This window comes from Lampetra planeri, chromosome 4 (assembly GCF_965212315.1).
Source record: "Lampetra planeri chromosome 4, kcLamPlan1.2.h2, whole genome shotgun sequence".
NCBI classification, from domain to species: Eukaryota; Metazoa; Chordata; class Hyperoartia; order Petromyzontiformes; family Petromyzontidae; genus Lampetra; species Lampetra planeri.
In genome coordinates, this window is record NC_136110.1 from 28,696,088 (window position 1) to 28,708,793 (window position 12,706).

Below are 12,706 nucleotides of genomic sequence, written 5' to 3' on the forward strand. Positions count from 1 at the left end.
CGCGTTGAACTGCTTTCGCACCGTACTTAGCCAGCCGTGATGATCGGAGGGTGTGTAAATACCAGAACTGGGAAGACAAAGACAGCTGAGCGTGGTGCTGCCCACACCAGCTCCTTCACCATTCCACTGCCTACCGATAACCAGGATGTGCAGAACGCCTAGGTAGACTCGGCCGTGAATGAGTTACCTGTTGCCGCTGGGCCAAATCCAACACGTGGATTATTTTGTGTCTCTGTCTGTCTCTTTTAGCTTTTGTGAGTTCAGTTTCGCCGACTTCCCTGCGGGTTGTCGCTGCACGTGGCGAGCGAACGTCCGACTCGCTCTCGTGTCTCTCACTCCCCCCCACCACCAATCCTCCCTCTGACCAGCGGCCTCCACAAGCTGAGCGACGAGAGCCTGAGCAAGGAGCCCGAGGAGGTGTTCGATGTCCTGGAGAAACTGGGAGAGGGGTACGAACCATCGCCCCCCCCTACTCCTCCCCCGTCCCGCACCGCCCCGCGCGATCGTCTCCTCACCCAACCTCCCCGTGTCCCTCCGGCACGCACGCGCACGCACGCACGCGCACGCCGCTGTTCACGCTCAAGGATGTCCGATATCACGACAGGAGCGGGCAGTGTGTGGATCTGCGACGCGTGACAGCTTCGCCTTTCCCGAGATGAAAAAAAACTTTTTTTTTGCCTGATGACGACCGCTTGTGTTGCGATCGAAACGTCGTGATTTGTTTTATTTTATTTTTACCTACGTGACTTTACCGAAAGAACCAAAGGGTATGGATTCCTGCAGTCACGCAAACTTCCCATCAAGATTGGAAAAAAACGTAAAATAATATCAATATTTTTTTCAATCGCCAAATATCGTGCCGCTGTCGACGTGTGCGATACTGCTGCACAGTGACAAGCCGGTGAATAGCCGCAGAGTTATACTGGTAGGAACCTCCTGGTTACACCAGCCTACAGGGGATTGTTGTGTCCGTCCGTCCGTCGTGCATCTAAAAATGGGAGGGGTGGCGCTGGGTGGAGAGGGGAGGGTGGGAAGGGGCTGGGTGGGGAGGGGCTGGTCACCCCGTGGTGCCCTTATAAAACTCAACGTTTAACCTACTCACGCCGGCTTGTGCCCGCCCTCACAGTCGGGCATATTTGCGGAATACACCACGCCGCCGTTGACCCTGGCCATTGACCGAGCAACCCAACGTTCCTACCAGCTCCCTCCGCAGGAATGTGTTTAGACAGCACACCGACCCCGCGCGTGCCAATGTACGCGTGTGGGGAGCGGTGGCGCAGTGGTTAGCGCACCGTGCTGTGCACTCGGCCACCCGAGTTCGATTCCCGCTCACGACCCCAGAACAGTCGCGAATATCTGAACCCGGCACCGGGCTTGGCCTAGGTCGACGCAGCCTCAAACGGGCGTCTGGTGGGGCGTTTAGTAAACATCGCTACTCGGGAGACAAAGGCGGCCGGGCGTGGTACCGATCACTCACCCCCTCGTGTGCCTTCATTAGCCATTAGGTGCTAGCGAACAGTTCTAGCCCCAACAGTCTGTTTAGGCTAAAGGGAGTGGGGGAGGGATATTTGTCTTTTGTGCATGTTTATGTGTGTGCATCGGGCCAGTCATCTCAGTCAGTTGACCCGTAGCACCTGGGTCTGCCCCGTGACCTCCTGCTGCCAGCGGGCGTTCGACCACTTCGCGTGGCCTGAACGTGCACCTAGCCTGGTACAGGCGACGTGGTGACGTCACCGCCACTTAGTGGCGAATGGCGGTTGTTGTTGTCCTCTCAGTCAGTCGACCCGTGGCACCTGCTGGGTCTGCCCCGTGACCTCCTGCTGCCAGCGGGCGTTCGACCACTTCGCGTGGCCTCAACGTGCACCTAGCCTGGCACTTACGACGTGGTGACGTCACCACCACTTAGTGGTGAACGGCGGTTGTTGTTGTTGTTGTGCACACCAGAGAGCGAACGTGAACGATCGGCTGTCTTGCAGGTGCGTTCACTTCCCGGGGCTTACCACAACGCTCGTTGCGTTCTTTTCGAACTTGAGAATTAATTTCGCAAGGTATTGTTACGCCCGGGTCCGTGCTTCACGACGCCTCTGAACCATTTGTGGCACATCGCTGCCACACTGCAGCTTCGGAGACGGCTGGAAGGAAACCCTCTCTCGCGCGCTCTCCACGCGCCCATTGTCGGCAACTTACAAACTCTCTCACGTGAAGGCCGCGTTTTTTTACGAACCGAAGACGGGAACGCGAGACTAACGAATGTTCGCGTGCCGGGTTAGCATGGTTGGCCACGTACAGTGCGAAAGAAGTTCAACATACACACATGCTTCGCCTGGTATGCAGGAGATTGTGGGTTTGATCCCGACCCTGACGCCTGTGTAATTTGGAGTTTGCGTGTGTCTCTCTCCCCGTGGTCGCGTGGATTTTTCTCCGGGTCCTCCGGTTTTCCCCTCCACATTTAGACACACGCGTTTCTAAACATGCGTTTCTAGACTTTCGCAGTATTTGGCTGCGATACATTTCCACGCGACAAGCCACTCCGTAGAGCGATCATTTGTGTCCAGATCGCTTCTGAAAAACAGCTATGTTGGAGCCTTAGTTGGTAAAATAAAGAAAACATAGTTTAATAGTTTTAGTTCAATACATCGATTGCCACGCCGTGCGTACATTTGTACGCGGAGCGAAGCAGCGCACCGGCACGGCCGCATCAGTCTTGCAGATGAAGATACCACGAACATTTCACCTCCGTCCTGGGGAATAGACATTAAAAAAAAAATATTTCTATATTTTACAAAAACCTCGCAGCGATGAGCATAACAGTGCGCGTCCACGAGAGCTTGTTCGGCTCCGACGGAGAAATTCCAGCAAAGTCGTCCGCTACCTGCGCTTTCATGCACGCGCGAAGGCGACAGCGGCCTTCGACGAGGCCACGTGGAGCCGTCACCGCACCCCCATCCCTCGGTCGCCGCCGGAAAGCCTCTTGACGGAGCGAGCTCCTCTCTCTCTCACTCTCTCTCTGTGTGTGTGCGTCTCTGCCTCGCGATGCCGCCGCGTCGTCCAGGTCGTATGGGAGCGTCTACAAGGCCATCCACAAGGAGTCGGGGCAGGTGATGGCCATCAAGCAGGTGCCTGTCGAGTCCGAACTGCAGGAGATCATCAAGGAGATCTCCATCATGCAGCAGTGTGACAGGTGACTCTTGCGTGTTGGTGCGCGTGCGTGCGTGCGTGTGCTTGCGTGGGGAGCGGTGGTGTAGCGGTTAGCGCGCTGCGCTATGAACCTGGCGACCCGGGTTCGATTCCCGCTCACGGCTAACACCAGTGACGATTATCTGAACCGGTCCTGGGCCTCCCCTAGGTCGACTCAGCCTTAAATGAGTACCTGGTGCGGTGTGTAAACATCGCCACTGGGGAGACAAAGGAGGTCGGGCGTGGTGCTGGCCACCCACCCCCTCGTTCGTGTACTGTTCCGGCCTTCATAGGTGCTTGCTAACAGCACTTGCCCCTACAGTCTGTTAAGGCTATACAGGGGATCTTTATCTTTGTGCTTGCGTGTGTACGTGTTATGCGTATGTATGTGGGATCTGGCCATCCCCTAGGTCGACTAAGCCTCAAATGACTACCTGGTGCGGTGTGTAGTAAACATCTCAGCCACTGGGGAGACAATGGCGGCAGGCCGTGGTGCTGAGCGCCCAGTCCCCTCGTGTGCCGTGCCGGCCTTCATAGGTGCTACTCGCTAACAGCACTTTCCCCCATCAGTCTGTTAAGGCTACACGGGGGATCTGCATCCTTGAGGCAATGTCCATGTTGTGCAGGGTTTGTCTATTTACCCAGCAGCTACGATTCGGTATCTAGTCAGGTGCCAATTAAAAATATAAGTCCATCAGAAAACATTTTGAAGCCTTTCCTGTTCGCAGACGACTTGCAGGGTGGGCCTCGTTCACTGCAGAACGTCGGAACGTGCAAGCGGTTAGCGTTCGTTTTATCTAGAGAGGCATAGCACCGTTCTTTTTAAAGATAATGTACTCACCGCAGAGAACTGTAGCGACACGACCGCACCCTATGCCACACGCGCTCCCGCATGACCTTCTTATGATCCCGTTGCGATAATGTACGTGTACAGAACCGATGACGCACACTTACGTCATCGGAATGCGAATGGGTTAAAAAGTAATGCTCATCAGGCCCCATGGTGTAAAGTTTCCAACTCCTACTATCCACTCTGTCTCTCTTGCCTCTCTGCTTACGTGCTACGAAGAAGAGCCATTCCCGAAACGTCTCCAATTATATGATGTTTGTTTTATGTTTTTATTTTTAGGCTGCGGTGTTATCGACGGACGTGTTGAGTTCTTGTTTTGTTGTGATGCGCGATGTGCAGGAAGCGGTGACGCAATGCGACACGGCGCATGCGTGCGTCTCACAGCCCTTTCCGCTCCCCATGTCAACCTCCTTGTCCCCCGCACGTGTTTCCCACCTGGGTGGGGCAGTGAGCCCAAGTTTCCCCCTTCATAGGGCCCTGTCGTGCCGAAATTGGGTCGCCGTTCACGGAGTTTCTGTCCCCTCCCCACCCTCACCTCCGTCCTATAATTGGCGTTTTGTACCGGGCTCACATTGAGTTGTAATGAAAAATATTTTTTTTTGCGGGGTAGATTGTGTGCATCGGAGGGCAGTGCCGCGAAATCCATCGTCGTACCGTACTTCTATGCCACCTATCCTCCCTCGCAATCACCAACCCCGTCCCGCGCTTTGTGGGGATGCACTCATCCAGCAGCTGAGGGTCAGAGTGGGCACAGCGCGGCTCGCAATTGCCCGGTGTTCCCTTCACGTTTTTGTTCGAGGAATAGGTGCCGTGAATTTAATGAAAACTTTTTTTTCCCCCCAACAAATTTGTAGCTCATAATCAACGATTTTTGGGTTTAGATCGCGTTATTTATAAATGTGTCGTAACCCTCCACCACCCGACACGGCCAATCAGTAAAAAAAAAAGTGTCACGTTGACAAAAGACAAATAGTTCACTGCTTTAGCCCACCGGTGTGTTGAAGCGTGAAACCACAACATTTACAATTTGAGTACGACGTTTCGCTGGTAATTGCATCCAGCATCATCGGGCAATTCGCCAGAATGGTGAGGCTCTGCTGTGTCTCCCGTTCTTATATAGAGCAGCAGCAGGGTGACGTCATCATTAACTCATTAACTCATCAGGTGCAAAGATTTGAGGGGGGGGGTTATTGTAATTATATACTTGATTAGTAATAAGGCTATTGTTACGATGCGAGTTGTAGATTAGTAATCATTTGGAATGTGTTCTATTGTGATTATGCTACATTAATAATCAGTTAGTGCTTGTTTCCCTTATAAGGAATTGTAATGCATCTTGTCTTTTGTCAACGTGACATTTTTTTTTTTACTGATTGGCCGTGTCGGGTGGTGGAGGGTTACGACACATTTATAAATAACGCGATCTAAACCCAAAAATCGTTGATTATGAACAATATTGGTCGCGAAAGCCTACGTGTTAAATTTGTAGCTCACATCTTTTTATTGTTTAAGTTATACCGCATGTCAAAAAACACGTGTACGCACAAAAACATTATTTAAATGTGGATGTTCTTCAAATGGTGTTGAATAAATGCATTCAGAATGGTGGAGTGAGAAAGTGTCGCGTCAGCATAAGCTCCGCTCGACGGATTTCGTCCAGCTTATTTAGCGAATGCTTCCACGCGTGCCTTACACATTTTGTCCAGTGAAGGCACCGGTTACAGCCTTGCTTGGTGCTACTGTGAATGTGTGCAGAAATAGCTACGAACGAGCATCGATTGTGTTTCGGAAAATGAGACAAAATGATACATCACCTAGCTGATTTTAATCGATCGTGTGATGTCTCCTATTTTTGAACGGAAACTCCCGATAAATCAGAACGTGTCGAATTCAAACCCCCCCTTCGGGCATTGAAAAACGACTACCACTTCGTGGGGATTATCAACAGTTGTCGTGCGATGTCGAGAATTCACCCCCCCTCCCGCCCCCACCATAAGAACGTGGAATTTCCGCCACTGACTCGGGTTCGTGAGCAGAACTCGTCTGAGTGGGAAACCACTTTGAGCGAGCTCATTTAAGTGTCGCCGTTTGTGATGAGCATGGGTGGCATCACGTGACCGAGCATCAAGCGTGTTATCGTAAATTGCTCGTGGACACGTCAGAGGCCTGTCGTGGTTCCACTGCTGGATGAGCACAGCCACTGCGCGGTTGGGGGTTGCCACACGAGGCACCGGTAGCGTGACGAGCATGGGGTCATGGGGTGCCTGGGGCTCACCCCACCCTGGTTGGCCAAGTTCAAGTTGGGTCCCCATTGACAACCGCCACGAGATGTGTTTTCAACAACAGTGTTGAAAAGAAGACTGAGCGCCCCTACAGCGTTAAATGTTCGAGACCGTGAGCGTAACGGTGTGATTAGGGCAAGAGGAGCCGCGATATAGAATAGCCTGGGTGCGGCCGTGTGAGACAAATCAAATATTGGGGCCTCATCCGACCGATTGACACACTCCCTGAGCTGATAATGTAGCCGCTACGCCACGGCTTTGCCTGCCGCCTAGCTCATGCGGCCATGTGGCTCCGTGATCGGCAAAGGGGTGCGAACCGGTAAAGGGCAAATGTGAGGCTACCACCAACTCCAGTGGGTTGCTTTGTTTGCTTAACTCCAGTGGAGGTACGAGGCATAAGCTAAGTAAGCACATGTTTACGGCCCAAAGTAGCTCAAGAGCTTCCCTTGATTCATGCATAAAAGTTAGGGGTTCTCCAAAAATCAGATTGAATTTGGATCATAATGAACATGGAAAGTTTACAATTCTGATGACACTTTCAAATGTAATTTATATGGATTTTAGTTCATCACGATTGACAAATACAAACCAAAGAAAATCAAATATTAGTGTCCAACTTGACCGATTGTCGCACCCCCTTAGTTGTTGACGTCGTTTCTACGCCACGGCAAGGTAACCGTTGAGCGCGCACGGGCGCGCACGTGTCCTACGTTGCAGCCCCTACGTGGTGAAGTACTACGGGAGCTACTTCAAGGACACGGACCTGTGGATCGTGATGGAGTTCTGCGGGGCCGGCTCCGTCTCCGACATCATCCGCCTGCGGAACAAGACGGCAAGTCGGGCCTCTTTGCAATCCCCGGCAGTTGTTCCCGACGGCCGCGCGACAATCAGTTTCGCCGTGGCGGCGAAGTCACTGGCGGCTTGGGGCCACGGTGACGGCGCCGTCATCTTGGTCGGTTACAATGACGGTCGAGTTAAAATGACGGTGAGGTTACAATAACGGTGAGGTTACAATAACGGGCAGGTTACAATGACGGTGAGGTTACAATAACGGTGAGGTTACAATAACGGGCAGGTTACAATGACGGTGAGGTGGCAATAACGGTGAGGTTACAATGACGGGCAGGTTACAATAACGGTGGGAGCCACCGTGATGGAATGGCTGGCGCGCTGAACTTGCAATCGAGAGGTCACGGGTTCAAGTTGTTATCCCCGCCTCCCCCACCATCACCCCGCCTCTGTCCACCCAGCAGTGTCAATGGGTACCACCACATTCTAGATTTGAAGCTTGCGTAACTGCAAGGATTCATATTCTTAGGTTTTATCGGTAAAGTCACGTAGGTAAACACACACTTGATACAGCTATCGTGCTGTGACGGTTCCACCTGAAGACGGAAGCTTGTGTTGCCTCCGAAAGGTCGTGATTTTTATTTTATCTTTATTTTACTTTTATTAATTTGAATTTTTTACCTACGTGACTTTACCGAAAAAACCTAAGAATATGGCACCACCACAGTTGATCAGCGGACCACGTGGCCCTTTAGTGGCAATTTATCACGTCCAGGGCATTCAGTTGCAATTTATCACGTCTACGAGCTGCCGGAGAGGGTAAGGGGGGGGGGGTTTAAACCGCACGGTTTTTTTGGAAGTCGACAAAGAGCGGTTTAAATACGTCGGCGGGCGACGCCACGCCAACAATGCACTCACTGATTGGCTTTAACCAAGCAGAATGCGTCCAATTTGACTGAAATGTAATGCAATTATTCATCTGCGTGGCTATGTACACACACACAAATTTTACACAGATGTTAAACAAGACGTCTCGGCAGCATGGAAGAGGAGGCCAAAGACCCTCTAAAGGGACTCTCCATAGAGGGTTTCTCTCGTCGTGCCCCTTCCACCAACAGGGGTAGTGAGCAGCAATTGCGGGGCTGTACCTTTAGCTTTTAAATACGAAACGCATAACGTGCGCTCATGTTGTGCATGAATACAGACCTCACTTATAGCCACACGATTTATTGGGCCAAGTGATGTTGGTGAGCACCTATTGAGGCCATGGACGTACAATGGAGTTGTGTGGTCAGCACTACACCTGACCACCTTTGTCTTCCCAGTGCTGAAATTGAAACACTGCACCAGGTACTCATTTAAAGCTAAGACGACCTAAGTGGAGATCCAGGATCGGTTGAAATAATCAGCACTAATGTTAGCCATGGCCACGAATAGAACTCAGACCACCGCCTTACAGAACGCAGTGCACTAACCACGACGCTACCGCTCTCCACATGACAACAACAACCGCCATTCGCCACTAAGTGGCGGTGACCTCAGCGGGGCCGCTTGTGCCAGGCTACGTGCACATAAATACCTACGCACGCACGTACACACCCTGACATGTACACGCCGTTAAATACGGACCATCTTACAGCTCGTAAAAGCATTCGCTAAACTCGGTTAAATCGCGTAAATATAAATGCGTCGTTATTTACGCGATCTAATAAAAAAATAAACCTCCCATGGATAATATTGGTCGCGAAAGCCTTCACGTTGAACTGACCTTACAGCTCTATTGGGACATCTACAGGCAGTTCCTCGATGCTACTCGCAAGGACCACGAACGTTTGTGTTGCGTTGGTGACACAGCCACAAATGTGACAATTATCCACAATTTTGGCTACTAAATCGCAGCGTTTCTCGAGTGCTTCCTGGCGCCGATGCACTCGCTGATTTGGGCGCGTGTCATCGCGGTGTCACGTGCGGATGAGCGTCGCGTCTGCCGGGTGGTGGCGCGTGGCTCTGTAGAGTCTATACAAGGGCATGCGCAGGCCGTTTCCAAAATAGGGAAAAAGGGGCACGTGAGACTGTAGTTAGCACTCGAGCGTGCGCGCGCGTGTGTAATTGGGTTGGAAAGTATTATTTTTATCGAACAATAATGCATTATTTGGCCAGGTGGATTAAAGCCAGTGCATGTTGCGTCTTTTTTTGGAGGCCATGAAAATACCGCGTTTTGATAGAGCTTTAAAAAAAAGAAATCTGTCAAATACAGTGCTGTGTGATTGAAAGTAACATAGTGTTCCTTACAAATGTATTACTTTTTTTGGAAGTTGAAACCTCCTTGACTCGTGCTGAAAGGAATTTTTTTTTGCGCGCGTTGTACGGCCGGTAGATTTTGCTGCATTCTCGAATGTCAAAATGTTTGAGGATGCGTATCCTGTGAAGGCGAAGGTATCGCGACCGCGATTGCCAATATATTCCGATTGCCCAGGTTTCACGATTGGAAAACTATCGCAATTGGCAACCTATCACGACTTCGATTGCCAAGGTAACGCGACTTCGATTGCCAAGGTAACGCGACCGCAATTACTAAGGTATCGTGACTGCGATTACCAAGGTCTTGCGACTTCGATTGTCAAGATATCATCGCGACTGCGATCGCCAAGGGCAGAGCTCAGGGCAGAAACATTTGCTCCAGTTTATGATTCGGTTTACTTTGGCAGATGTTTCATTTTTTGACATCGGTTTCCAGTTCGAAACAAGAAAAAAATGCCACTTGCACACGATCGAACGTTGTTTCACTCTGACGCAGTAACTACAGCGAGTGTTGAGAACAATACGCGCACGCCCCGCTGCTCACACCAGCTAAGCGATGAATATGCGGAAACATGTGTTTTCGTCGTTTCGCGTTAAAAAAATGTTTAGCTTTTTTTCTTCCAGTAAAAATGGGAAAAAAGAAACGTAATTGAAAGCCATAAACAGTGCGGAGCGTTTTGTCAAAATTTCAGACTTTTCAAGGAGGCCCGTCGTTAAAAAGACACCATCAACAAACACATTCCTGCGGAGGGAGCTGGTAGGAACGTTGGGTTGCTCTGTCAATGGCCAGGGTCAACGGCGGCGTGGTGTATTCCGCAAATATGGCCGACTGTGAGGGCGGGCACAAGCCGGCGTGAGTAGGTCAAACGTTGAGTTTTATAAGGGCACCACGGGGTGACCAGCCCCTCCCCACCCAGCCCCACCCTTCCCACCCCCCGCCGCCCCAGCCTCCCCACCCAGCCCCTCCCCACCCTCCGCACTTTCCCCACCCAGCCCCTCCCCACCCTCTCCTCTCCACCCAGCCCCACCCCTCCTATTTTTGGATGCACGACGGACGGATGGACACAATAATCCCCTGTGGGCTGGTGTAACCAGGAGGTTCCTACCAGTATAACTCACGGTCCCCTGCTTGGTCATCTCTGTCGCTGCTCAAGAGGAATACTGCCAAAATAAACGTTCTCAATTATAGGGCAAGTGTTGAACAAAAATAAGAATAGGTTTTTGCCCTTTCTGGCAATAAAACGGTTGTTAAAATGTTCAAACACCAAAAATAAACATTTTGAGCGGTGTTTGCTAATAACGCACTGGCCTCAAAGGACAGCGAGCCGGCGCCGTGGTGACATCACTGTCGGTTAGTGCCCAGTGGCGATATCTCCTGTTGTAGTTGTTGGTGGTGGTGGTTGTTGGTGGTGGTCGTGGCGAAATATTTTCAGCCCCTTCTGCCAACCACGAGTTGTTTAACTTCGCGCACGAACGCGTCGCGGTACATTACGCGCACACCTAGCCAGGAACGCGCAGTTGTGTTGCCCTTCCCCCCGCACCTTCGTTTAGCACGGTCGGCTTGGTACGGCGCGAAAGAAGTTCAACGTGCACACGCACATGCATCACAGCGACAACCTCGCTCAGCCGGAGACTACTTCGCCCAACCTCCCGCGAAGGAAACACGTCCGCCTGGCTTCTGGTCCAAGCCCGGTAATCACCGACGTCTTCTTAGCCGTCTTCGATGCGGCCGTGTGCCGGGCTCCATCGGACCATCTACAGAACATTTTTGTCAAAGGAGAGAATGCCCCCCCCACTACCACCCCACCCCACCGCACCCTCCCTTCCACGCCGCTCGCCAAAACCGCGGAAATAAAAAATGGGGCCCTGGCACGAGCTCGCCACGTGCTCTGCCTCTTGGCCGCGGCTGGTATGAGCTGGCGGCATGACAAGGCGAAACGATCGCGGCCGAATCCGTTTTCACAAACCTGTTACGGCCAAAAGATCGTCCCCGCCGCCACGCGGCAGACGGGCGGTGCTTCTTGGACACGGTCCCGAGATGACGAGGACCGCCGCCGCGCGTGCGAGAGGCGCGCTTTTCCCGAAGCGGCTCTCCGCCGCGTGCCCAGACGTCGCGCCGCGTGCCCAGACGACCCGGGGGGCCCTCTCGTAGAGAATGGCGCAGGTTGAAGGTGGGGGCGGCAGGCGGGGGGGGGGGGCCGTGCGGTGGCCCTCTGGGCTCAGCCGCAACGTTTCCAACATCAAATAGAAGTTGGCGGTGGCTTGGGGCCATTCAAAATGAGGTCTCCGAGCACGTGTAGGGGACGTGGCATGCTGCGCGTGGTGTAATTTGTCCGCCCTTAATGCGCGATTCATTATTGCCGGTTCAGCGGCGGAGCTGCCGAGTGCGCAGTCGGTGCAACTGCACCGGAGACCCATGGGATTGGAGGGGAAATTGAACACGGGGTGGAGGGCCCTATTTTATTCCTCGCACCAGGGCCCATGCCACTGTGTCGGGTTATTTTATGTGCACAGGTGTCACGGGACTTTTTGGACCAAGCTTCCATTTAACGAGATGCTTTGATATTTATTTTTATTGCGATACCGACGATGGTCGGGCACCCACGAGGACGTCGGGGTCTTGTGGGTGCCATCAAGTTCAGCCTCTCGTTCATGATCGCTGTCGTCAGCATCCCCTCCTCCTCCTCCCGTAGCCCTCGGGAGAATGGGAGTTTACTTCATTCGCTTGGCCACGCTGGGGCTGCCGTGGCCACTTCTGCGTCCACTTTCCATGGCTCACTCCGCACCAGCAGGCACACGGCGCGTGCGGGAGCCAGATACTTGCTCAACGTGTGCGGAAAGCCACTGGGCGGTCCCGTGAGGTCCTTGCAACGTCCCCTGTTTTACACAACCGAATCAAAAGCTCAGCCACCGCTGAGAGCAAATACATTTTTTTTTTATTTTACCAGGTAAGGCCCAATGAGCTGTATAGCTCTTTTTCAGAAGCGACCTGGCCACAAATGATCTCCTCGACGAAGATGCTCATCGTGTGGAAATGTACAGCAGCAAAATGTTCTAGACGCGAGATGTCGATTCTAAATTGTGGAGGGAACAACCAAAGGACCCAGAGAAAAATTCACGCGACCACGGGGAGAACATGCAAACTCCAAATATACAGGCGTCACGGTCTGGATCGGGATTAAAACCACGACTTCCTGCATACCAGGCAAGGTATATGAACACACGGGACTGAGTGCTTTAGCGTAAATTTTATTTAGAGAGGCGTAGACATTGTTCTCACCACAGAGAACTGTAGCGACACGACCCG

The 12,706-nt window shown here is 52.2% G+C and overlaps 1 protein-coding gene across 1 annotated transcript in view; it reads left to right on the forward strand.

Annotated features, from left to right (window-relative positions):
* Window positions 1-7,807, forward strand: part of LOC144717900 (serine/threonine-protein kinase 3-like) — a 30,169-nt gene extending 22,362 nt beyond the window's left edge. The window contains exons 2-4 of the mRNA XM_078593681.1: window positions 369-449; window positions 3,053-3,181; window positions 7,027-7,807. Of these exons, the coding sequence (XP_078449807.1) occupies window positions 369-449; window positions 3,053-3,181; window positions 7,027-7,309 (493 nt within the window). The 3' untranslated portion in view covers window positions 7,310-7,807. The remainder of the gene's footprint in view (window positions 1-368; window positions 450-3,052; window positions 3,182-7,026) is intronic.
* The last annotated feature ends 4,899 nt before the right edge of the window (window positions 7,808-12,706 follow it).